The 26,963-nt window shown below is 46.6% G+C and overlaps 1 protein-coding gene and 1 non-coding gene across 12 annotated transcripts in view; one reads left to right on the top strand and one right to left on the bottom strand.

Moving 5' to 3' along the window:
- Mink1 (misshapen like kinase 1) overlaps positions 1-26,963 on the top strand; it is a 56,062-nt gene that overhangs the window by 11,640 nt on the left and 17,459 nt on the right. For all 11 annotated transcript variants that reach the window (XM_087910394.1, XM_087910396.1, XM_087910395.1 and 8 more), the window contains exons 2-4: positions 24,223-24,288; positions 25,855-25,911; positions 25,994-26,119. In XM_087910394.1, coding sequence (XP_087766520.1) covers positions 24,223-24,288; positions 25,855-25,911; positions 25,994-26,119 — 249 coding nt within the window. The remainder of the gene's footprint in view (positions 1-24,222; positions 24,289-25,854; positions 25,912-25,993; positions 26,120-26,963) is intronic.
- Positions 9,137-9,436, bottom strand: LOC148120911 (signal recognition particle RNA). Its single transcript, XR_015738960.1, has one exon.

Genomic DNA, 26,963 nt, shown 5'->3' with positions numbered 1-26,963 from the left:
ATAAAGTTAATGTCTAGAGAGTTTCCAGTTAGAGGCCTGCCAGGATGAGGCCTGATCATCTTGGTAGCTGCTTTTTAGCAGCATGATCCATGGGGTGGCAGTGGCTCTGATACTCCTTTCCATTCCAGCTCTAGCCGAAGTCTTTCCTGCACTTAGTTTACTCCCTGAGACATGAGGAGGTAGGAACTCAGTGACTTTCAGTCAGAGACTCAGTCAAAATCACCTGCACATAGCCAGGCCTTGCCCAGGAGGTGATTCACTGCACTCAGGGTGGGGCCCTCGTGTCTTGGTTTCTTGTCGAGAACTGTAAAACCACACTTGAGACCCAAAATTCCTTCCCATCTTCCGTAACTCTTGAGTTTATATTGTAAGGTGTTTTGTTTGCTCTTTTTTAGGTTTTTGTTTTGTTTGTTTTTGGATGGGGTCTCACTGTGTCACCTTGAACTGTCTGCACTGCACTACGCCTGGCTGTTATGTTTATTCTGACCACTGATTTAGACATGCAAATCAGCCAGATGGGGATCTGTGGTGTTCTTTGTTGGAGGAAAATACCTCTGTGTGTTGAGCCAGGCAAAGAAGGAGTTGAGATCTCAGGTGGGCATGCTGTTGGAGTGCAGGCCTGGGACGGAGCTAGGAAGGTGACCTTCGGAATATTTATACATGAAAGACTATCCAGATCCAGATCTCTTGGTGCTGAGAGGAAAAAAATAGTCAGGACCAAGTGAGGATTGACTTTGGAAGACAGAATTTTTACTTGGGTTTTGAGGATTGGGAGGGTGGGGCCTCAACAGGTGCAGCCCTTTTTCACATAGTTCTTAAGCAATAGGCTGGATTCAAATCCTGCTACTCACAGTGTGATCTTTGACAAACAGCCAGCTCCACACCTAGTTTTTATCCTTTATAAAAACGAGGATAACAAAACCCATATAATAGGGCTGTTGAGAGTATTAAATAAAAGTACTTCGCCTGGTAGATGCTTATTATATAGGGGGTAGTTGTGAAGCCCCTTCTCTTATTGAAGAGATGGACTCTACAGCTCAGCTAATATTCTCTCCTGACTTAGTGTTTTGTTTAAGAAGGAGAAAACCAGCCAGTCAATTGATTTCATAATTGTTGTAATGAATCACAGCCCCAGGTGTAGGTCTGGAATTTTGGAGCCTGACTCTGGTTTGCTTGTCCAGGAACTCTTCAGCAACTCCTGAAAGTCTTTCAAAGTCCCTGGGAGAAAGAACCCTGGGCAGTGTCTTTGGCCCTGCCTCTGTGTGTGTGTGTGTGTGTGTGTGTGTGTGTGTGTGTGTGTGTGTGTGTGTGTGTGCGAGAGAGAGAGAGAGAGAGAGAGAGCGCGAGAGCGAGAGAGTGAGAGAGAGCGAGCGCGAGCACACTGTGGACCCACCCAGGGGAAGCACTCAGCCAGAGGGGACAGTCTTGTGAGAGGCAGGGCATCTGTATAAACATGCAGGAGCTTTATGTAAGGGCTTGGTAGTGAGGAAACATGTTCTTCCTTTGGAGTCCTTGGGTTCTCCCTCCCCTCTAGCCTTGGCTTGATTAACTCTTAACTGTTCTTGTGGCTTCAGCTTAAATATCATACATGACCTTAGCTGGCCTGCCTTCTTTCCTCATCATGTCTTCTTTAATCTTTCTAACTTGGTGCTTTTCCTTTGGTTTCTTACAGACATGTAACTATATCTTCCTTCAATAGATGCTTTGCCAAGTAGACTGTAAACTCCCTGAGGAAAGGAACTCTTTCTAGTCTGCCACATTCCATATTCTGGTGCCTCTGCATCCCAGCTACTTCATTTAATTAAATAAAACATTTATTTTAAGTGTGTGAGTGTTTGCCTGCATGTATATATGTTTATTGTATGTACCTGAGAAATCAGAAAAGGGCATGGGAACCCCTGGAACCAGAATTACAGATTATTGAATATGGGGACCATGGTGCTGGGAACTGATCGTGTTCCGCAAGAGCACTAAGTACTCTTACTGCTGAGCTAGCTTTCCACTGTTGTCCTCACCTAAGAACAGGCTGGCTTTGAACTTGTTGTGTAGCACAGGGACCTTGAATTTCCGATCCTCCTGCCTCCACCTCTTGAGTGTTGAGATGACAGGTGTGCACCACCCCTTCCCGCTTTATGAGATGCTGAGGATGGAACCCAGGGCTTGATGCTTGTTAGGCAGACACTCCCAGGTGAGGTATACCCCCAGCACTAGACACTTGATGTGTATTAGTGTGTGTGTGAGATGTGTGCCATGACACTCATGTGGAAGTCTGAAGACAACTTTATAGAATTGTTTTTCTTTTTCCCTTCTTTTTTTTTTTTGGTTTTTGTTGTTCTTGTTTTGTTTTGTTTTTCAAGACATGGTTTCTCTGTGCAACAATCCTGGCTGTCCTGAAACTCGCTCTATAGACCAGTCTGGCTGAGATCTGTCTGCCTGAGATTGAACTCACTGAGCTCCGTCTACCTCTGCCTCCCAAGTGCTGGGATTTACAGAATCATTCTTCATTCTTCTCCTTCCACCTTTACTTGTGTTCCAGGGAATGATTTCGGGTCACCAGGCTTTCACCGCGTGTGCCTTTACCCACTGATAGATGTTTATTGAGTAAATGCATGGACTGGCTCATAGAGTTGGTGTGAAAGGAGTCAGACGGTTTCTTAGGTACAAGAGAGCCAAGCCTGGTGAAAAGTCTGGTGACTGTGCTGGTGTCATCCTACTGGTAAGGACACTCCTTCTTACCTATGTCCCTTTAGCTGTAATTTCTTCTGGGTTGATTCTTGGTGGAGCTATCTGGTCTCCACCCTGTGGAGTGTAAGCCTGGCCTTTCTAATATGTGATTCAGTCTTTCTTCCACACCCTGCGGGCCCTACCCTCCACCTGCTCTTCTCTCCCTGACTCAGCCTGGCACCTCTGTGCTCATTGCTTAGTTCTCTCTGTTGGCTTCTGACCAACAAAGACCCTTCCAATAGGTTGTTGTTTGGGAAGGAGGGGTCGTTATCTTCTGCCCTTCTTATCTGACCTCACCTTTCTGTCTCCAGTGGTGCCAGGGATTGAACCTGGGGAGTCCTCTGTGTTAGGCAAGTGCTTGCCCACTAAGCTGTACCCGCAGCGCTCCTTTTACTTCTAGTTTTGAGACAAGGTCCTAAGTTGCCCAGACAGGCTTTGATTGTGTGGTCTTCCTGCCTCCGTCCCCTGAGTAGCTGGATAACAGACGTGTGCCACCAGACACAGCTGCTTGTTTCTTTAGCTTCTTTTTTCTTACTTCTCATAAGGCATCCTATTGGACTTGTATAATTAGAGCAGTATAGCGTTAAGGCAGGGCGCAGGTCTCCCTGGCTCTGATTAGACAGTAGGAGGCGGGCAGTGAGGTGCAATGATTTGTTTGTGCTGCAGCTGGAAATCAGCAGGGAGAAGCCTTGTTATTACCCAGCCCCTGATTACAATGGAGTCCTCCTCCGTTAGTCTGGTATCTGCCAGAGTGAATGGGCTCGATGTTTCCTGCCTCTCTCCATCTTCCTGCTTCCACCCCACACAGAACCTACCATCTCCTCTGAAACCTGAATCTTCTCGGTTTCTGCTCATTCTGGTTTCTTTCTCCTAAGTTGCACCCTTTTCACTCTAAATACTAGAAACATCTACCGTCTTACAAAACCACCTCTTGCCACAGTTTCTCTGTCATGTGAGGTCGATTCTTCATGGTGACTCATGCAGATTTGTAGCATGTTATGGACTTGAAACTGTTTTTACATCTGTGAATTCTTGTGAGAAGAGACTGTAAGAGGCTGTCTACTAATCTGTCTAAAGAACATAAAAGGGTCAGCGCTGTACCCAAGCCCTTTCGTTATTGGCACCATGAAAACCTTAACTAAGGCTAACTGTTACCGCGTCTGGGCTCCTGACTTCTTTCCATACCAGCTACAGCACTTGCCCTTCGGATCTTCTGAACACTTTAGGACCTTCAGGGGAGGGGTGGGGTCGTCACCTCTGTCCTCATCTGGCCTCATACCCCTGCCCACTGAGCTGCACCCCAGCGCTCCTTTCACTTCTTGTTTGACACAGGGTCCTAAGTTGCCCAGACAGGCCTTGAGTGTGTGGTCTTCCTGCCTCCGTCTCCTGAGCAGCTGAATTGTCATTGTGCCACCAGACCCAGCTGCTTCTCAAAGTCTGTTCTCTAGGAAGCCCGAGCTTCATCTCTTCCTGCCCTCCTGCTTCCTGTGGTCTTTGGGACCTTAGTAGTGTTGCTGTTTGGTTTTTACCAGCTATAGGAAAGGTCTATGATTTTTTTTTTAATATCCTTTCTGGTAATACCTCCTCACCAAGCATGTAAATCATTGGGTACTGATCCATATGACCCCTCCCTGCAAGTCACTTTTAGAGAACCTAGTTTTCTTCCCTCCTTTTCTGAAGACAGTATATCATGTAGCCCAGGTTGGCTCACACCATGTATCTGAGGTTGACCTTAAGCTTCTGACCCTCCTACTTAGTGAGTGACCCTCCTACTTAGGCAGATGCAGGTGCCACCATCTGCCTGGTTTTATGTGATGCCAGCTCAGAGCTTAATATATGCTATACAAGCACTCTTCCAGCAGAGTAACAGCTCCAGCCTTAGTAGCCACCCTCATGAACTTAAGTGTCATTTTCCCCATGGTCATTTTGAAAGGACAGTGATGACCCCGATCTAGCATTGGAAACCATTGCTTTAAGGAACAATTTTCTTTTATTTCTGTATTTGTGTGACAGAAAATTCAGCCCTGGCTGTCAACGACTTGCTCTAGCAGAATAGACAGGCAGGGAATTATTATATAAATATGTAATTGGCATCCTAAAAGGGGTGACTGCAAGGGTTCTCTGGAAACGGGACACTTCCTGTAGGTAGCCATGTTTAAATTGAAATCTAGAGGGATGAGCATGAGCCATTCAGATACTGTAGAGGGGAGTGAAGAGCATGTGTAAGACAGGCTGTGGTGCAGTAGAACCGAGATACCCAGTAACATCTGGGTCTCCTGCCCACATAAGCATGAGTGTTGGTAAAGCTCTATGTAATTTAGATCCTCCTGCCTTTGCCTCCTCAGTGCCGGGATTAAAGGTGTGCACCACCACCTCCCGGCTCCATGTAATTTAGAACATTTTGAATTTTATTCTGTTTGTTACATATGGGTGTTGGAGGCCAGGTGCTTTTAACTCTTAAATTCAGGTCTTCAGGTTTGTGCTGCAAGTGCACTTTGCTGTTGAGCCATCTCGCTGGCCAGAAAGTCTCCGTGTAAATCACACTATACCATCAGAGGGAAGACTGAGCATCTGAATGGGAAGCAGCCATCTCTTTGACTCATGGATGCCAAATGAGATCTAGTGGACAGAGCTAGTAGGGGCAGTGTGGTGTTGCCATCAGAACCCTAAACAGGCTTGAGTTCCGGATTTAACCTAGACTAGTGTTCTCAACCTGTGGGTCATGACAACTTTGTGAGGGGGGGGACTTATCAAATGATGGTCTTCTAAGATCATCAAAAGACACAGATATTTATATTATGATTCATAACTAACAAAATTACAGTTATGAAGTAGCAACAAAATTAATTTATGGTTGGGAGACACCTCAACATGAGGAACTGTATTAAAGGGTCGCAACCTTAGGAAGTTTGAGAACCATAGCCCTAGACAGACATTTCACTTCTCAGAGCCTTGGTTCTCTTATCTGCCCAGCTTTTTGCAGGTCTGCGGCTAGATAATGACTGAATTCACTTTAGCAGTTGTAGAGTACAATAGGGCGAAGGCCGCAGCCATGAGGTGATAAACCAGTTCTGCTCACTATGGATGCCCTAGATGTTTGGGGCGCTTATTCCATTCATTTATTTTTTTGTTTATTTGTTTGTTTGTTTATTGAGACAGGGTTTCTCTGTGGAGCCCTGGCTGTCTTAAAACTCACTCTGTATACCAGGCTAGCCTAAAACTCAGAGTTCCACCTGCTTCTGCCTCAGGGTTAAGGTTAGTGCTGAGATAAAGGCATATGCCATCACTGCTTGGCTGTTTTTTTTTTTGTTTGTTTGTTTGATTGGTTTTTTTGTTTTGTTTTGTTTTTTAGCTTGTTCCACTTTAAAAGTAAGGCCTTTATCTAACATGGGGGTCACTTGGGAAGGAGAGCTGGAGAGATAAAGACAAGATACCACCTCAGCTGCCTGGAAGATCTGTGGGATTTTCAGACCAAGGATGGGGGTGGCTAAAATGACCCCCCTCCAGAAGTCTCCTCCAGACCTGAGGCTTGGAGGCTGGCCCCCTGGCCTGCAGCGCTCTTTCCCTTAGAAAGCTCTGGAGGCAGGCAAAACCTCAGATGCAAGCTGTTTATCTTTCAGGGTTTTTCAGTTTATTTTTAAAATTTCTGACTGATGGCATTTATTTTTTTCCTTGTCCCTTTCTCCACTTTCCCAGCTCAGAAAGGGACCATCTGTCCTTGCCTTGCCTGTGGCCATTTTAGAGCCCCATCAGGCTGCTGGAGTTTGGTTTCTTTTCTTTTCCTACTTCCCCTGCTGCCTACAGTGTGTGCTCTGCACTGTACCATAAGCCTTCCTCATGCAGATCTCCTCATGTGTTGGGTGTCTGTGCAGACCTCCAGATCGACTCAGGCAGCCTGCCTAGAGTCTGTGGGGAGCCTGGGTGTGGGGACAACAAAACCCAAGTGTGAAAGTAGGGGTAACTCTCCACTTGCAGTAGGCAGGGCGCCCCTCTGCTCTGACTGGTTTCTAATGAGAATGCTATTAGTATTCATGGATGTATCCTGTTCTAACTTGTTTCTGTCTTTGCATGCATCTGCAAGAGTAAGTGTGTTTGTGTGTGTGTGTGTGTGTGTGTGTGTGAGAGAGAGAGAGAGAGAGAGAGAGAGAGAGAGATTCAGATTCAGACTCTATCCTGGCTTACAAGCCCAGGAGGACTGAGTTATAGCCATCCTCTCTTATATAAAACCCATCTTGCTTTCTTTCCTCTTCTGTACTCCTGAAGCTTACTTAATTACTGTAAAAGACACGGATACACAGAAGACTGGCGGTTCATAGTGTGCAATCAGAATACAGAGAGCTGATCAAGTTTCCCAGTGTGAGAGGGAGGCCTCCAGAGCTGAGAGTCCTTTTTTGACAATGAGGAAGTCTGGGAACATGGATTTTGGAAGACTTTGTGAGAGCCTAGTCTTGTAAATGGGCTTACTAAATGATGGGAATTTGATGAGGATTTTGGCCTTCTGAGCTTTTGTACATTCTCTTCCCTGCAGGTACAGGCTCACTGAAGGGGGATTATCTAGGGAGCCGCCCTTCCCCTCCATCCACCTCCTTTCTCCCCAAGGATGTAACCTGCCTTGACCTGGGACCTGCTTTCCACAGTTAGCCGTCTGGGGTGGGAATGGAGTCATATTGCATGCTTGGTTGATAGAGACCTAACTTAGATCCCACAGGTCCCTGTTGAGGAGGCAGGAGTTTGACCCTGCATTCCCTTTGGGTTCTCGGAGCTGTGGAGCTGTGTCTGGTGTGTCTCTATTTAGGCATGAAGGCAGGGATGATTGCATGAGACTTTCTTGTGTCTTCTAGCCCCCCCCCCCCCCACATACAGTTTCTTTCTTACATATACTGTTGCTGACTTTCTTACAGTGCTATTTTTCCCCTCTTGCACACATCCTTAATTATCTAAATGAAGGATGTCGAAGACTGTTCCTGCTTTACCAGCACACTTGCCTCTCCCTCCAAATTTCTGCCTAATTTGGAGGCATAGACTGGGAAAGGTCTATGTTGTGGTGGGCTTGAGCTGTTGGAAAACCATTGCTCTTCCCTGGTGCCAAGTTAGTCATCTGGTTGGGAGTGGGACTGAGGGGTGGGTTTCAAAGTTAGATGCAGAGTGTTTAATGTTCCAGTGTTCATGTTAATGTTTGGAGTGGCTTTGAAGGAGCTGGGGAGTTTATGAGAGATTCCCTCTTCCAAGCTGTCCATTGGTTCTGCCACTGCCTTTACCACCTCCACCCACCACCCATCCCCGCCCTTGTGTGGGCCTTCTGGATTACAGGAAGAGCTGAGGAAAACAGGCCCATTGTTTTCAAATTCAGGCAGGGAGGCAGAATCTGCTCTAGCCTCTGAAATGGTACCAGATACATAGAGACTGCCAGGGTGAGTTACCTGACTTGGGACTTTTGTGCCACCTCTTGTTCTCTTTGGAGCTCAAGTTCCCATCTCTTCCTGTGTAACCCCTGGTTCTGTGCTCCCCTGGTCCCTTCTGTATCACATTTCCCCAAGTCTCTTTTCTATGCTGTTGGTCACAGAGGAAGTCTGCTCTGAGTGATGAGGTGGACTGCAGGGAAGGGGGTTCCTCCCCTTCCAGCCTCACTGCTGGCTGGCCATGACTTGTCCAGTCCTCCCACACCCTGTAGCAGCCTCACCTCCTGGCACAGTTCCCATGGGGCAGGGAGTAGTAGTGAGGCAACCTTGCTTGCATTTTAGAATGGTACTGGCTGTAGTTGTGTGGCCTGCTGAGCATAGCTGAGCAAATTATTGTTGGGCTTGAAGCACAGGTGAGACCAGTCCTTCTCTTATTTCTACATAGCCTCGTTTTGTTTTGTTTTGTTTTTAATGTTTCTTTCTTAAGGAATTCCTCCAGATTTTATGGTTCCAGATCTTTCTACCATTCTAGCAGCTTCTCTGGAATTAGTAATGGATCCTTAGAGATCTGAATTTCTATAATTATAAGACTCACGGATCAGCAGAAAGGCATGGGTCCAGCTTCCTATCCTCCATCCTTTCCTGCAGTTGCTTCATAAGCAATCTTACCTTTCACAGTGTATCACTTGTAACCAGCCCTCTGGATTTCTCTCCCCTCTTTGTTAGTGCCTGATTATTAAGCTAGAGCCAGTTTCTAAGAAGGCATTCCTCGATGTTGGCTATTGGCGATGGTCTGCATTTGTTTTTTAGGTTTTTTTTGTTTGTTTGTTTTTTGTTTTAGTTGTTGCTTTGAGACAGGGTCTTTCTACACAGCCCTGGCTGTCCTGGAACTCACTGTGTATATCAGGCTGGCCACAAACTCCCAGAGATCCCTCTTTGCCTCCTTTTTTCTTTCTTTCTTTCTTTCTTTTTTTTTATCTTTTTATTTATTTATTTAAAAAAAAAAAAAAACATAGAGACGGGGTCTCGCTATGTTGCCCAGGCTGGAGTGCAGTGGCTATTCACAGGCGCGATCCCACTACTGATCAGCACGGGAGTTTTGACCTGCTCCGTTTCCGACCTGGGCCGGTTCACCCCTCCTTAGGCAACCTGGTGGTCCCCCGCTCCCGGGAGGTCACCATATTGATGCCGAACTTAGTGCAGACACCCGATCGGCATAGCGCATTACAGCCCAGAACTCCTGGACTCAAGCGATCCTCCTGTCTCAGCCTCCCGAGTAGCTGGGACTACAGGCGTGCGCCACCGCGCCCAGCCCCTCTTTGCCTCCTAAGTGTTGGGATTAAAGGTGTGTTCCACTCTGCCCAGCTTGGTCATTACATCCAGGAGACTCACGTACAGGAAAAGTCAACCCATCAGGAAGTACTTTGCCTATTTGGAGATGGGCAGTCTGAAGTGCAGTGGTAAGGGCCTGCTGTTAGAAAGAGGAGATGTTACTGGAATGAGGGTGGGGTCAGAGTTCTAACCCCAGCTTTGAGCCACTTCTAAGAAATATCATCCCAAGCCTTGTCTGCTAGCTTCCTTTGCCCATTCTATTATCATTGCCTTTTACCTGGGACTCCACTCTGACTCAAGGCTGTTCTCTAAGATTCTAGACTGTGAGAGTAGAATGGTTGGACTTGTTCCTCTCTCCTTCCACGTCCTACAGTCTGGACTCATGCTTCCAGCAGCTGAGGTTGTTAGTTTCTCCTCTGCAGCCTCAGCCCCCACTCTTGCCTCTACCAGGATAGCCAGAGTAGTTCTAACAATACAATAAAGCCTTTTCATTTTCTCTTGGGAAGTATCAAAGCCTTTGTTTCTAAACCAGTCTCAGGCTGTCCTAGCACATAGAAATTGCTCCTTTGGTCATGTCAGAGAAGGGATAAGAAAATGTCAGCTGATGATGGGTTCCACACATCAGAGTCAAAGCTGGGCTTGCTGTGGTCCACTGTTCATGGTCCCCACGGGAACTATGGGAAGACGAGCAACAGAAGAGGGCAGAAGGAGCTCAAGGCCAGTTTGTGCCTGTTTCCTAATCAGGGTTACTATTGCTATGCCCATGACCAGAAGCAAGTTGGGGAGGAAAGGATTTATTTGCTTATATTTCTACATCATAGTCCATCACTGAAGGAAGTCAGGACAGGAACTCAGGCAGGGGAGGAACCTGAAGGCAGAAGGTGATGCAGAGACCTTGGAGGAGTGCTGCTTACTGAGCACAGAACCCAGGACCATCAGCCCAGGGATGGCACCACCCACAGTGGTCTGGGCCCTCCCACATTAATCACTATTTAAGTAAATGCCCTGCAGGCTTGCCTATAGCCAGATCTTCTGGAGGCATTTTCTTAATTGAGGTTCTGTCCTCTCCAGTTACTCTAGTTGGTGTCGAGTTGACATAAAACTAGCCAGCACAGCCTGCTTCTCTCTTGGTTTGCTCTAGCAAGCAGAACTGCCAATGGTGTTTTGGGAAGATGAAGGTGCTGTGCCAATTGCCATTCAGCCTCTTTCCTGGCAAGGCTAGGGAGAAAGTGAAGCACCAGGCTGTGCCTTCAGGAAGTCCTGGACTGCGGCAGGGGAGACCAACGCACTTGCTCTCAGACAGGCACGGTTTTTGGTCCCCCTGTACATTCCTGTGCCCACTCGGCCTCATACCTCTCATTTCCAACCTTGTTGTTGTTGTTTGTATGTGTGTGGTCTGTTTGTGGGAGCACTCATTGCCATGCTCTCACGTGGAGATCAGAAGACAATTTTGTGGAGTTTGTTCTTGTTTTTTTTGTTTTGTTTTGTTTTGTTTTGTTAATTTTATTTTATGTATATGAATGTTTTCCCTACATGTATGTAAGTGTGCTACCACATATATGCCTAGTTCAAATGGGTGTTAGAAGGGAGCACTGGATCCCCTGGAACTGGAGTTTTGGGTGTTATGAGCCACCATGTGGGTGCTGGGAATTGACTCATGGTCCTCTGTAAGAGAAACAAATGGTCTAATAACTAAGCATTCCTTCAGCCCTGTAGAGTCAGTTTTTGCTTTCTGCCTTCAGGTTTCCAGGGGTCCACGCTCAGGTCGTTAGGTTTCACCCGCTGAGTCATCTTGCCAGTGCTCTCTCCAGCCTTTATCTTCAGCTCCTGCCACAAAGATTTCCTTAACCAGGCCTAGCTCTCCCTTGTTCTGCTTGCATTTATACAGTCCATGAGCCTGACTGGGGATGGAGCATAGGGTCTTATACATTATAGGCTGTCAGTTGTAATAATTGAGTCTAACACATTCAGACTACCTTTTACAGTCTCCCCATAAGCCAAAAAAAAAAAGTGATTTTGTTTTGTTTGACAGGGTAACCTAGGCTGACCTTGAACTCATTATGTAGCCAGTGATGGGCTTGGACTCATGATCTTCCTGTCTCTACCTCCCAAGTGCTGGAATTACAGGAGTATGCCATCATATCCAACTCATATGTAAAGGTTTGTCGTCCCTCCCCCTCTTTTTGGGTAGTGGCTCACAGTATAAACTAGACTGCCCTTGAACTCAGAAGTCTGCTTACCACTGCCTCCCTAGTGCTGGGATTAAAGATATGCATCACCATAGTTGGCCATATGTAGAAAATTTAACATATGTAAAGGATGAGAGGCTGAGAAATGCTTAGTCATGGAAGCACTAGTAAGAGAAAGGAAGCAGCAGGAGCCTGACTGCATGTGCCCGCTGTACATACAACAGAATCATTTGCATATGCCACAGATTCAGAGCTGAGGGAAGACATTGCTGAGGTTCATTCATGCACAAGTCTGCCCAGCCCTCATTTCTGTGTACACCACCCAAGTGCTGTCTTCACCCTGTCCTTAAATGGCTTCTGTTCTACTGAGGAGGATGAAACCTATCTTGTGTAAGGTAGAATAGCAGCATGTGGGCCAGCTTGTTTGGTTGTAAGAATTTACTTAGATTAGGTCAAATTAAGGAGTGGTTGATTCTGAAAGATCTTAAACCTTGCCTCTACTATTTAACGGGATGCCGACCTTGAGCAAGTTACACACCTTATCTTGTGTGACAAAACTTTCCAGGGGAGATACAACACAGCAGATAGGGAGCCCACAACAGACCAAGTACAGGTACCACCAAAGTCCAACTTGGTATATCAGTGCGTTCTATTGGGGTTACTTATGGGACTGTGGGTGAGGGTTTTCCTTATAGGGGCAGAAATGGCTCAAAGACAGCTGCATTGCCAAAGCCCACCCCAGCAAGGGTGACAGCTCACAAAAGCTGGGGACCTGGAGCACGCTGCACAGCCTGCAGTGTTGGAGAGTGTCCCTTCCAGGTGCCTCAGTTGGTCTAAGCCTCTTCTAGAGTGGCTTCTGGTTCTTCCAGACAGCCGGTCTGGCCTGAGCCTCCTTGTAGCTTGGCTCTTGGCTGAGTTAGTCTTTGAGGGACTCTCAGCTTTAATTGCTTATTCTCACTGAAGGAGTGTGGTGGATCTGTTCAGTTTCAGGGACTTCCTGAAGCTATTTTGAGTTGTTTATCTTGTTTAAGGAGTTTGCTGTAGGATGGAGTGTTTCAATCTTGTAGGAAACTTATACAACACTTTCTTGTGACTTTTGAATCCACTGGGAAAGACCAAAGGCATCGTTTCAATTTAAATTCAGATTAAATGAATTTATTCTTACTGCTAGCAGGACAGCAGCCTTGGGGAAATGAGCCTGCTATGCTAAAGGGGGCTAAAGGCAGGGCTTATATGGTGGAGGTCAGAGGTGCGCATTGCAGTTGTCTGTGGAATCCACAGCTGCAAGAAACTTGTTTTACTCCCTCAGTTGTTTCTCTTTCCCGTTATATAGGAATAAAAAGACCACCTCATCCTTTAGCCATCATCACAGGGGAGTTATGTGTAAATTATTACCCAGGTCTGAGCTCTCCGACGGAAGTGTCTCTAATGACTAGGCTAGGGCAGTTTATTTCTGGACAGGCAACAACACAGAGCCATCAGGTTAGGGCTGGCTGTCACACCCTACACCTTCACAATCCAGATTCCTAGTCTCTGAGAGTCCTGCATCTACCTACCTTATAGATTTATCTGAAGATTAAATCAGCTGCCATGTGTAAAACAGCACAGTGCTTGTCTATTAATATTGGGGTTTACTGACTGTGATAGAAGCTTGCTTCCTTGCTCTGACTGACCTTGAACTTGAGCTCTGCCTGCCTCACGTTCCCAAGTGTTTGGGGGAATCACAAACATGCCCTACCCTGGGAAGTCAGTATTTCTTTTCTTTCTTTTTTGTTTTTAGTAAATTATTTATTTTTATATTATGTGCATTGGTGTCCTGCCTGCATGTATGTCTGTGTGAGAGTGTCAGACCCTCTGGAACTAGGGCTACAGACAGTTGTGAGCTGCCATATGGGTGCTGGGAATTGAGCCCAGGTCCTTTGGAAAAGCAGTCAGTGCTGAGCTATTTTTCCAGGCCCGAGGTCAGTATCTTTTAAGATTGGGAACCCTGTTGGAATTTTGCTGAGCATCAGAACTGAGCGTAAGATTCCATAGACCACAGATGGTTCTGGATTTCTGGAAACAGTGTGGGGTCATCTTCTCTTTTAGTTGGATGCTTAGGGGCAAGAGTGTTCTAGCTAGCATCCCTCTGTCTCGGGCCGGCAGTGTTCAGTCAGGAACCCAGTTCTTCAGCTCTCACAGCTCCTCAGACAACAGGAACTGTGAGCTGGCAGCCTAGGCTTCAGGCCTTGGAGTTAAGATTCTCAGGTTGGGTCTTTCTTGACTTTGTTGGACTCAAGTGTCCAAACCAAGAAGGAGTCGCCCCCAGAGACCACCTCATATACCACAGCCGATGCAAAAGCATGAGGATTTTATTAATTCTGTCATGACAGGGTCCCTCAGCATTCGGGAAGCCGAGAGACCCCGACTAGCTGGTACAGTCTACTTTTAAAGGAGAAGGCCCCATAGAAACAAGAGGGGTTTTTCCTTGACCATTATGATTGGCTTGTTCGAAAAGGGCTAATACCAATAATTGACTGGAGAACTATTGCCAGATCAGATGAGGTAAGAGGTCATTTTGACCCCGTTTCCCAGGGGACTGAGTCAAAACATACGTGTATGGGTAATTGTTCAGGAACTGAGTACGTGCATGTGTAGCTGTTAGGTCCTTGGTTCCCAGGGGAGGAGGGGAAGCACTGAGGCACAGAGGCTGAGAGGGTTTGGAATTGTCAGAAATGGCTTCAGAATTGTCTTAAAGTCTTACAACTTCATCACTTCTTACTTGTGTATGACTTTGGGCCAGGCATTTAAGTGTTTTACCCTTCCTTTCCTGTGAGACGGGAATAACAATAATACCCTCCAGACTTTCCAGGAGATCATAGGTCTGAAGTGCTTGACAGTACCAGGAACAAAGGAAGTGCTTTAAAAGTGCTACCAGTGTGGGCTTGGTGGCTAAGCACTCACACTGCTCTTCCAGAGGCTCACAGCCTATGGCTCTAGCTCCGGGGGGAATTTAATGCCTCTCACCTCTGTTGGGTCCTCTGGAACTGGAGTTGCACACAGTTGTGAGTCACCAAGTAGATGCTGGGAACCAAACCCAGCCCTTGTACTGAGCTAACCCCTAAATTGCCCTTTTTTTGTTTGTTTGTTTTTTGAGGCAGGGTCTGTAGCTTTGGAGCCTGTCCTGGAATTTGCTCTGTAGATCAGGCTGGCCTTGGACTCACAGAGATCCGCCTGCTTCTGCCTCCCAGTACTGGAATTAAAGACATACATCACTATGGTCCAGCTAAGTAGTTATTTTTAATAAGTCTTTTTGAGATATAACTTACATGCCACAAAATCTACTCTTTGAAAGTATCTTAACTGGGTGTAATGAATTCCAGGCCAGTCTGAGCTGCACATAAACCTTATCTCAAAAAAGTAAGTTAGTCATTTTACAGAGGCTTTTAGTATAACTAAGATTTGTGTGATCATTGCACTATCTAATTTCAGAACATTTCCATCGCCCTAAATAAAACTGTTCTCATTAGCAGTCACTATATATTTCCCTCTCTGTTTAGCCCTTGGCAATCACTTTTCGTCTCTGGATTTGCCTCTTATGAATACACACATAATGGAATCATAAAACATGTGACTTTTTGTGACTGACCTCTTTCATAAACATACCTTTTCTTCTCTTTTCTTTTCTTTTCTTTTCTTTTCTTTTCAACAGGGTATCAAACTGTAGCCCAGGATTACTTCAAACATAATAAGTTCCGTTATTTCCAGTAATGTTTTATTATTTCATTATGTAGATACAATACAATTATCAGTTGACATTTGGTTAATTCTGCTTTAGGGCTTTTCTGCATAGTTCTGTGGGGTTTTTGTTGTTGTTTTTGTTTTTTCAAGACAGGGTTTCCCTGTATAGCTTTGGAGTCTGTCCTGGAACTAGCTCTTGTAGACCAGGCTGGCCTCGAACTCACACAGATCTGCCTGCCTCTGCCTCCTGAGTGCTGGGATTAAAGGAGTGTGTCACCATCGCCCGGCCAAAGAATTAATATTCCAGAGCATAGTTTTGTGGGGTTTCTCTTGGTTTGTTTGTTTTTATTTGAGGGCTTTTCTGAATAATGCTTGTATGGACATTCATGTACAGACTTCTGTGCTTTTTAGTTCTCTTGAGTGTCTGCATCGGGGTGAATTCTGCTCAACATTTTTGGAATTATTTCAGCTGCTTGCTTATTTGTTTATTTTTGGATTTTCGAGACAGAGTTTCTCTGAAGCTTTGGAGCCGGTCGTGGAACTAGCTCTTGTAGACCAGGCTGGCCTCGAACTCGCAGATCTGCCTGCCTCTGCCTCCCGAGTCCTGGGATTAAAGGCGTGTGCCACCACCACCCGGCTTATTTATTTATTTTTAAGGTAAGGTCTCATTGTGTAGCCCTGGTTTACCCTGGAACTCAGTATATAGACAGGCTGGTCCTGAGCTCACAGAGATCTTAGCTTTACCTCCCCAGCACTGTGATTAAAGGCACATGCCACTATGTCTGACTTAAATTGGTTTTCAAAGTGATTACACCATTTCACATTCCTACCAGCAATATGAGGGTTCCAGTTTCCTTACAGCTAGCCTTCACCAACATCTATTGACTGTGCTTTGATTATAACCATTCTGATGGGTGTGAACTAGTGTCTTGGGCTTTTTATTTGAATTTCTCTTAAGAGTAATATTAAGCATTCCCTATGTATTTATTGACTACTGCATATGTCTTTGAAGAAATGTCTTTTTATATCCTTTGCTTATTTTCTAATTTAATTCTTTTTTTTTTGGCCTTGTTTAGACTTTCTTGCTTTTAGCCTTACAGGAACAATAAGTGCTGCCTGATGTATGCGACTTGCTTGAATAGAACTTCTTTTGGCCGGGGCGGGGGGGGCGGGGGGTTCGACACAGGGTTCTCTGTAGCTTTGGAGCCTGTCCTGGAACTAGCTCTTGTAGACCAGGCTGGCCTGGAACTCACAGAGATCCGCCCGCCTCTGCTTCCCGAGTGCTGGGATTAAAGGCGTGCGCCACCACCGCCCAGCTTGAATAGAACTTCTGCTCAGTGTCAGGCCTTCTGTGGCTCCTTGGAACAGGGGCTACTAGGGCCCCCCAAGAAACTTACCCCAGCCCAGGAGCTACACGGCCAGCACAGAAACCAGGACTCACTGCTTACAGGTGACCCTGGTGGCCACCTCCATACTGTGTACGCGTGCATGTGCCTGTACATGCACACACGCTTCTGAGTGTACATATGTATGCTATTTGCACATGTGCATACTTGAGACTGCCAATCAGACCCAGGGATTCATGTACAGTGGGCAAGTGCTCTGTCATTGAGCTCCCAGACCACTATTTGTCTTCTTTTATGGAAGGGTGTAGGAATCCTTTAAAAAATATTTTAATTGCATTTTTAATTAGAACTACATGTGTGTCAGTGTGGGTATATGAACATGAATGCAGGTACCTGTTGAGGCCAGAAGGGTGTTGGATCCTCTGGAACTGGAGTTCCTCACAGTTGGGTGCTGGCTACTGAATTCTTGTCCTTTGTAAGAGCAGTGAGCACTCAATCACTGAGCCATCTCTCCAGCCCAGGTATCTTTTTTAAAATATGTGTTTATTTACTTGTTTATTTGCATTTGTCTTAATTACTGTTCTATTGCTGTGATGAAACACCATGTCCAAAGCAATTTCTAAAAGGAAGGTTATAGATTGGGGGTTTGCTTACAGTTTCAGAGAGTTAATACATGATTGTCATGGCATTTAGGCCTGCCACCAGGCCTGAATGGAGCAGTGATAAGAGTTTAACATTTGATCTGCAGGAAGCAGGCAGAGAGCTAGATGGGGTCTGGCATGGACTCCCAGTGACATGCCGCCTTCAGCAAGGCCGCTCGTCTTAATCCTTTCCACTCTACCAATTGAGAAACAGATATTCAAATATATAAGCCTATGGGGACCATTTGCATCCAAACCACCACACTTGTATTTGTGTGTAGGAATGCATGCCACCATGTACATGTGGATGTCAGAGGAAAAACTGAGGGAATGGGTTCTCTCTTTAACACTTATAAGTGTTTTACCTGTATGTTTACCAGCTGCACACCTGGTGCCCTTAGAGGTTAGAAGAAGACACCAGATTACCTGGGACTGGAGTTACAGACAGTTGTGAGCCAATATGTGGATGCTGAGAATTGAACCTTACTCCTGTAAGAGCAGTAAGCTCCAGACACACACACACACACACACACACACACACACTTTTTTTGACATAGGGTTTCTGTTATATAACCTGGCTGTCCTGGAACTTGTTGTGTGTCCTCCTTTTTTCTTTTTCTTTTTTTTTTTTTTTTTAAGGAAACAAAAGACCCCCCCCCCCCCTCAAAAAAAAAAAAAGGTCTAAGTTGTGCTGTTCAAATAAGGGCAGACCCTTAAAGAAAGCTGATTCTCCCTCTCCTTGCCACCCCCTCCATGCTGGTCTTTGTCAAGTCTGAACTTGTATAGGTCCTTTGCGCGCTGTCACAGTCACTGAGTTCATGTGTGTAACTGTCCTGGTGTGCCTAGAAACTACAATTTCCTTGTCATCCAGCCCCTCTTCCACAGTGGTCCCATGACTTTCGGGATGTGTGTGCTGTTTAGGTTGCGTGTTCCAGAGTCTGTTGTTGTGGGTCTCCGTGTTAATCATCATGTACTGCAAAAACAGTTAACTTGCTCATCTGGAGGTTGAGAGAGGCACTGATCTATGATGTGGATCAGTCACTAGGAATATGTAGGATTCTATGTATGTTTGTGCATGTACTTGTAGGGAAGGACACTATCATTGTTATCTCTGTACTTCTCCACCTTACATTCTGTGACTTAATCTCTTTCTGAGCCTGGGACTCATTGATTGGCTAGACTGGCTAGCCAGCAGACTCCAGAGATACATACCATTCCCCTAGGTTTTAAGGCCTACGTTGCCACATCCACCTTTTTTAGCTAATTTAGCTAATTTTTTAGCTAATTTAGGTCCTCATGCTTAGGCAGCAAACACTGAACCATCTCCCTAAGTGTCCCCCGCCCTTTTGAGACATTATTGTGTTCCTGCTAGCCCCAGACTCAGAATGTAGCTGAGGATAACCTTCCTTTCATCACTACTGGAGTGCTGGGATTCCAGGTGTGCATCACCACGCCCCGTATATACAGAGCTGGGGATCAAACTCAGGTGTGCACTGTACCAACTGAGCTAAAGCTTGGCTTTTTACTTGTTATTTTATTTGGGGGTGTATGTTGGTTAAGCTAGTCTCTGACTCATCTTCCTGCCTCAATCTCCCAAGTAGCTGAGACTAGAGATGTATGCTACCATGCATGCTTGGCCTGCTTTAGGTGTCACGTATTAGAAACTGTTACTGATTCAAGGTTCAGAAGGCTTTCCACATCATGTACGTCCACTCTGACTAGAAATGAACTTCCCTCTAGCTCCATCTCTGTCAGGGCCACTGAGTATGATGAACTACTTCATCTTCCTTTTTACTTTCTTCAAAGATTTGTTTTTATATGTACATGTGTGTCCCTCATGAGTTTTACATGCTCCACATACAGGTGCAGACAGGAGCCCTCAGAGGCCAGAAGAGGGCATTGGATCCCCTGACACTGGAGTTACAAATGTTGTGAGCCACCATGTGGGTGCTGAGACCTGAACTCAACTCTGGGCAGCCACCTCTCCAGTTCCTCATCTTCTTCTTTATTTATTTATTATTTTTGTTTTTTGAGACAGGGTTGTGTGTGTGTGTGTGTGTGTGTGTATGTATGACTGTCCTGGAACCAGGCTGTCCTCAAATTTGCAATGATCCACCTGCCTCTGCCTCCTGAGTGGTGGGATTAAAGGCTTATGCCACCAGTACCCAGCTTCGTCTTCTTTTTTAAAAAATATGTATTTATTATTTGTGTGTAGGTATGATGTGTGTTGGGGGGGCATGCGTGCCGTAGGGTGCTTGTTGAGATTAGAGAACAGCTTCGTGGAGGTGGTCTTCTTCTTTCACGTCTCCAGGCGAAAGGTGCCTTTTTGACCACAGCAGGGCTCAGGCTTACCCGTCCTGGTCTTCAGTATCCTTTCCACGTGTGTAGCTGACTAGATCGGAAGGCCTCCAGCGCTCATTCCAGCAGTGCCAGGCCAGCACTGTGGCCTCTGTAGAGGCGCTTCACCTTTGAAGAAGATAGCCAAGGACAAATTGTATTTAAAAGGCTACATCTGTTGTCTTATTAGTATACAAATCAAAACTAAATTTTTATGTGTCTGGGCATTCTGGGTATGCAGAGAATCAGGCACCGTTGGGTTTTGTCACTACTGTGAAGCAGAGAACAATATTATACTTACTCTGGAATAAAAACTTGCGTACTCCTGAGTTGGGAATGTAGCTCAGAGGTGGAACATTTGCCTGACAGGTACTTCAGAAACAATAAACACAGCGGCAAAACTTGACAGATGTACATATGCACATATATGTTATTTGAAATTGATTCCTTGGTCAGGTGGTGGTGGCACAAACTTTTAATCCCAGCACTCTGGAGGCAGAGGCAGGTGGATCTCTGTGAGTTCAAGGCCAGCCTAGTCTACAAAGTGAGTTCCAAGACAGGCTCCAAATCTATGGAGAAACCCTGTCTCAGGAGAAAAAGAAAAGGGGAAAAGCAATAAAAATGCCTCAGTTCCTTTTTTCTCCCCATTTTGTCTTCTTCCATCAACAGGCATGAGAGATCTACCCCATTTTGAGAACCTTGCATGACCCCACTGCCTTCTCTAGGCGTCGTCTGATTTCCCTCTTCCGCTCTCAAAATGTTCCTGGGAGGGTGCTCCTGCAGGCTTGATCTCCCCGCCCTTCCCCTCCCATTTCCTCCAGTCCCCACTCAGCTTTCCGCTCCCACAAGTACAGTTCCCTTGAATTTTCCCTGGTTGTTTAGAGGCTGTGGCCCTTGGGGTCGCTACAATGTCCTCTGACTGCTCGGTAACATTTTGAAACTTTCTTGTCACTCTGTCCTCCCCACAGGATGGCCTCCAGGGCCACCCATCCTCCAGTGTCTGTCCTTTGTTCCTCAGGCTAGCCTTGGCTCTTTTACCCCTTTCCTGTGCCCTTTTCTCTTCATACTTTGTCACCCACTCTCAGGCTCCTGAGTGTCTCTGCCTCTTGATCAGACCTTGTTTTTAATGACATGATAGAATGCTCCCACACTTCCTGACTTCTCAGATGCAGTGTCTTAACCACGGCACTGTTCCTCGGCAGACCATGCGCTACGCCACTCTTCAGTCTCCATCTGTGGTTGGAAACACCCAGCCTCTAAAACCCTCAAGTTTTGTCTCCTCTTGAGCCAGTTGGACACTGAATTAAAGCTGAAGTCTCTCTCCAGAACCATAAAACAGACTTTGTACTGAGTCTGTTTCTTGTCCGCTTGTTGAAAGAAAATGAGGCTTGAAACAAACACTTGGTCAAGGACATACAGCTGATGTCCATGTTCTTGCCAGGAAGCTACTTCCTGGTGCTTGCTTCACCATGCCAAGCAGTCTCTCAGCGCTGTTTGTGCTTTCAGCTGTCTTAGGACTTGTAATCAGACATGTGTGCCGTCACGTCAAATGACGAGGTGAGGCATTTCTCAATATGACTGAGCTGGTGTGCCTGCTTGAGAAACTGCCATGGAGTTAGTGCTAACGTAATAGGTGCAATGAGATCAGGTGCCTCCCTCGTCAGTTTTCCTGAACCGGGGCTCAGCACGTGCAGGGCAGATGGAATGGAGGCACTCAGAGTGCTTACTGGCTGACTCACGGTGGGCACACCGAGGTCGACTGTCTTTAAGCAGTGGGGAATCATGCTGAAAAGAGAGCTCAGAGTTAAGGAGGATAAAAGTGTGCAGGGACTAAAGGGAGGGTTGAGGAGGGAGGATCTCTTGGAGAGAGGGCAGAACAGATGGGTCTGAAGTGGCAGCCAACAGAATTGAGAGTAAACCAAGGACTTGGCAGAGAAAGGACCAGGGTGACCAGCACAGGGGAGGAGCTACAGAGCATGAAGTCAAGGTGGGGGTTGGTGAAAAAAGGTGCTGCAGCTGATTAGTGGGGCCAGGTGCTGTGACCAGTATGCCACCACAATCTCCCTCCCATCCTCTGAATCATCCTTTCCTGCAGAGGGGGTCAGAAAGCAGAACTGGAATGAACTGAATCTGTGTCTGAGTGTATGGGTCTGCCCTCAGATGACCTCATTCCTCAGCACCCAAATACATGAAAAGAGGCAGATCGAGAATTTTGATTATAAAATTAAGCCATTTTTCTGTTGAATTGAACTCATGGTGACATATCACTGTGCCTGTAGCAAGCCATCATATTTGGAAAAACCACACTCACCAGTCTACTTTTCTGCCTTCCTGTGCTGAAAGAACTGAAGTTGGAGTTAACTTCCCCAAAGCCAGCACTAGAAGCCTGAGGACTGATGAGTTCCTCCCAGGAGGATCCTCCGGGAACTGTGTTCTCTTTGGGCCTCCACGTCTAGAACTACAGCTAGACAATGCGGCATCATGTTCCTTGTGGCCATCAGGGTCAGGCAGCCCTTTTTATTGGCCTCCATCCCTAACACACGGCAGCCATGCTCCTATTGCCTTGAGTCTTGTTAATTTCTCAGACCTGTTAAGGATGTTTTAGAGCCTGGGCTAGTGACATGGCTCATCAGATAAAGGTGCTGCTACCAAGTCTGATAACCTGAGAACAGAGCCCCACAAGTTTGCACATCCTATGGCAAGTAAATTATTCCGACTTGCTCAGCAGTGAACAAGAGACCTACATCAAGCAAGGTAGAAGGAGAGGATAATGGTCTGAGTAGTCTCTGTCCTCCCTCCACACAGGCATCATGGCATGCATGCACCCTCACCCACACAGATACTTTTTGGTAACTACCAAGGCATGAGGTTTGTAATCAAGGGCTAGGAGGAGGCCCCTCCATTGCTGTGAGATGCTCTTGGGGAAGATGGGGTACATGGTCTCAGGCTGCTGAGTGCCAGGTCTGGCTGAGACATGGGACAGATTTGGAGAGCAAGAACTCAGGCACTTCCTTGAGGGAATTTCCCAGCAAGTAAATGTGCAGTCACAATGCCTTGTGATCCCTGCTGTGAGGGAGCCAGGGTGTGTTTCTGCTCTCCACTTCCTCTTTGAGAAGATGCACAAAGTGTGGTGCATATATTCCTAAAGAGCTTTGGGCTGTGGCCTCCTGGTCTCTGCCATGCCCAGACCTTCTCCCTATTGAGTCCTTCAGTGCAACAGGATGTTTTTACTTTCAGAAACCTTATATTGGGGGGCTGGAAAGATGGCTCTTTCCATCTTTAAGATGGTTAAGAGCATTGCCTGCTCTTCCAAAAGTCCTGAGTTCAATTCCCAGCAACCACATGGTGGCTCACAACCATCTATAATGAGGTCTGATGCCTTCTTCTGGCCTGCAGACATACACACAGACAGAATATTGTATACATAATAAATAAATAATTTTAAAATTATTAAACAATAAAAAGAAAAAAATTTAAAAGAAACCTTATATTGGTTCATAAGATCAGCAAGAGGGGATGTTAGGATAATCAACATAGAGACTTCACATCTTGCCTGGAGAGTTGATTCCATGGTGGCGTCCTCACTCTTGGTCCCTTCCTGCAGGGATTGGAACAGACCTGCCTTTTCTGCAGGATTGTGGGAGCAGTCCTGCCAGGAGGGTGTGGGTGGCCTTAGGGTAGGATGGCAGAGATGTCAGAGACCAGGCTGCCTGATGTGGACCAGCAGGAGGAGGGGCATCTTTGGAAGCTTTGTTCAGCCTGCGGGCCTTCTCCTGGCACTGCATGGCTCAGAAAAGGAGGACAGGCAGAATCCAGTCCAGCAATAAGAGTCCCTTTCTCCTTTTGTGGAGATCTTCACATGCCCCGAACACTTCACTTCACTTCATGTACTAGCTGGAGGCCCTGGTCTTAAGAGGACTAGGGAGGGGAAACTGTAACATGAGGTCCTGTCATGGCTCATCTCTGCCACCCCAACTCTTTTAAATTAATTTATTTTTATTTAGTATGCATTGATGTTTTGCCTGCATATATGTCTGTGTGAGGGTGTCTGATCCCCTAGAACTAGAGTTACAGACAGTTGTGAGCTCCCATGTGGGTGTTGGGAATTGAACCTAGCCCTCTGAAAGAGAAGCCAGTGCTCTAAACTGCTGAGCCATCTCTCCAGCCCCTCATCTCTACCTTTAAAGTAATATCAATAATAATAAACTCTTATTGGCACATGCTGCCAGCCTGGGTCCTGGTACTTTGTGAACATTACCTCACTGAAAGTTTAGATCACCCCGGAATTTGTTTACTGGTGCTGGAAACAGATTCCGAGTTGGCCAGTGAGTTGGGAATGAAGAGCATGTCTCCACCTAGGCTGTGACTTCCCTGTTTCCCCTTCTGACTCTTCTCATAGACCATTAACTCTGACCATCCTGCAATCTGCTAAATGATAGTCTCCCCTGCCACTCATGTCCTGATTGACACCTTCCCCTCCAGCATCACAGTCCTTGTTGAAGTGATAACACTTTGTTCTCCTCTCTCCTCCCAGGACCCTGCAGGAATCTTTGAGCTGGTGGAGGTGGTTGGCAATGGAACCTATGGACAGGTGTACAAGGTGAGACGTGGGACAAACATGCAACCCTCAAACCAGTGAAGCCTCTTTAGAGTAACAGAGGAAGTGGGTCCCGGGTCCGGAGTCTGAGGGAAGCTATAGGAGATGACAGAGGCTGGGAACCCCTCGGGGAAGAAAGAACAGACCACAGAGAGAGCAGCAATAGAAAGAAGAAGGGAGACATCATCTCTGAGTGTAGACATGCTCCTGGGTGTGGCAGGAATCAGGGTACAGCCAATGGTTGTGGGATAGGAAGCAGGAAGAGCGCATGGGGACGTGGGTGTGAGGGCGCACCTGGAAATTCACAGTTCATGTCAGAAGTGTGGGTTGACACTTTCCAAGACCACAAGGAGACCTGGGGCTGATGGGACCTCACTGGTGGCCTGCAGAGAGGAAGCTGCTTTCTTGACCTCCTGCAGCTGCTTGCAGCAGAGAGCCTCTTGCTTTTGAGGTGCTTCTCTTCCCACAGAAGTGGCATTTCCTCTGCTCCTGATTAGCTTTTCAGCTTGGTCAACTCAGTCCTCTCAAGTGGCCAGACCTTCGCCCATACACAAAGTGTCTCCATAATGAAGGGGATGTTTAGGGTGGGTGCTGTCCCCAGAACATTTAGTCTGCTTCCTCAGCCCAAGGCACAGCTCCTGACATTTCCACAGGTGCCCTGCCTCTCTGCGTCTCCTGGCCCCTGGGACTGCCAGCCTTTCATGTACCCCTTTCGCTTTGTAAGCCTGGGCTTTGGGGGACAGACAGTGCACAGCTCCTGCTGAGTCATGTCCATATAGATAGGTAGCTGTGCTTTTCTGTGCTTGGGGTCGTGGGTGACTGCTGAAGACAGGACGTGGGTGGCAATGCCCGTGTCCTTCCCATGAACAACTGCTGTCCCATCCTGCTCCTCTCAGGAAGCCTGGGACTTTGTTGTCCAAGCCATTGATGGTTCTTAACAAGGGATTTCAGAAGGGTGGGTGGGGTGGTGTTGAAGCTGAGGTAGAGAAGACTGTGGCACAAACACACTGAAGGTCTGGCACATGTCAGCTGGCCCTGTTGTGTCCCTGCGTTCCCTACACTCTTTCCCTGATAACATAAAACACCTTGGGCATGAGGTTGATCCAGGGAAAGGCCTACTATCTAGAGTGGCTAGACCAGGAAAACACCAGACATTTTATCTTACATAGATGAAGGCAAGGATTATATCCCCTTTCCAGCCTTCATTAGGATATGGAAGTTTCTTTACTCTAGCTTTCAGTGTAGAGAAAGCCCCTGCTAAGGAGGCCAGCACAGAACAGGGGCTCTGTCCTGAACTTCAGGTGTTGTATAGTAGAGCCTTCATCTTTGCTGAACTTTATCTTTACAGCCTAGAAATGTCTGGGCAGTTGGATGTTAGCTGTGATGGCTCAGGAGCCTCCCTTCTACCTTCTGCTTTGTAAAGCAAGGCATCTAACCCCATGAAGGGCATATTCAAATGTAGAAAAATGCTAAGAGATGGCTTTTCCCAGACTCAATCTCTCTTCATTATTTTACTAAGTGAGCATGTACCCTGACCCTCCACACCCTCTGTACTTGGATTTCTTGCAGGGTCGGCATGTCAAGACTGGGCAGCTGGCTGCCATTAAGGTCATGGATGTCACAGAGGTAGGGAATGGGGTTGGGAAGGGCAGGGCTGACGTCAAAAGGGGGCTGTAGGCTCAGGCCTTACCTTCCCCCTTATGCGTAGGATGAGGAGGAAGAGATCAAACAGGAAATCAACATGTTAAAGAAGTACTCTCACCATCGTAATATTGCCACCTACTATGGGGCCTTTATCAAGAAGAGCCCTCCTGGGAATGACGACCAGCTCTGGGTAAGAAACGCCCTTCCTGCCCCTTCCAAGTCCTTCTGCTCTAGGCTGCTCTTGTGGAACTCAAGGCCAGTATGTATTCTGACATCCCTGCCTTCATTGTGGATCAAAAGAACCTCATGACTCACTCAGAACTCCACTTTTTAGTCTCCTCTGCCCTGTGTCTTGTCTCCTTGTGTGTTTAGTGACAGGGATCCTAGTGTTGGCTTCTCCACCAGACACTTCACCCTGACTAGTTAGTAAGCACTTCTTAATCAGTAAGCAGTAGAATATAGAACCTTGGTCATGGCCAAAAGGTGGGGGTGGGGGTGAGCAGTGGCTTAGTTCTTTGGTTTTTCAAGACAAGGTTTCTCTGTAGCCTTGGAGGCTGCCCTGGAACTCGCTCTCTAGACCAAGCTGGCCTCAAACTCACAGAAGTCTACCTGCCTCTGCCTCCTCCCAAGTGCTGGGATTAAAGGCGTGTGCCACCACCACCTGGCAGTGCTTAATTCTTAAGTTCTTTGTGGGGCTGGAGAGATGACTCAGAGGTTAAAAGCACTGGCTGCTCTTCTGATGCTCCTGAGTTCAAGTTCGAGCAACCACATGGTGGCTCACAACCATCTATAATGAGATCTGGTGCCCTCTTCTGCCATGCAAGCATACCTACAGACAGAACATGTATACATCATAAATAAATAAATAAATAAATCTTTTTTTTTTTAAGTTCTTTGTGTCTTTGAACACAATTTTGGGAGAGCCATCAAATCAAAGTATCTGTGAGAAACAACAGGACTCGGGCCCATTCTGGCAGTACACAATCCTGGGTGATAATTTGAACCAGAGCCTACTCAAAAACCTCCTGACCCAG

Source organism: Myodes glareolus, chromosome 9, assembly GCF_982192425.1.
Source record: "Myodes glareolus chromosome 9, mMyoGla1.1, whole genome shotgun sequence".
NCBI lineage: Eukaryota > Metazoa > Chordata > Mammalia > Rodentia > Cricetidae > Myodes > Myodes glareolus.
This window is presented reverse-complemented; position numbering and strand designations above follow the sequence as displayed.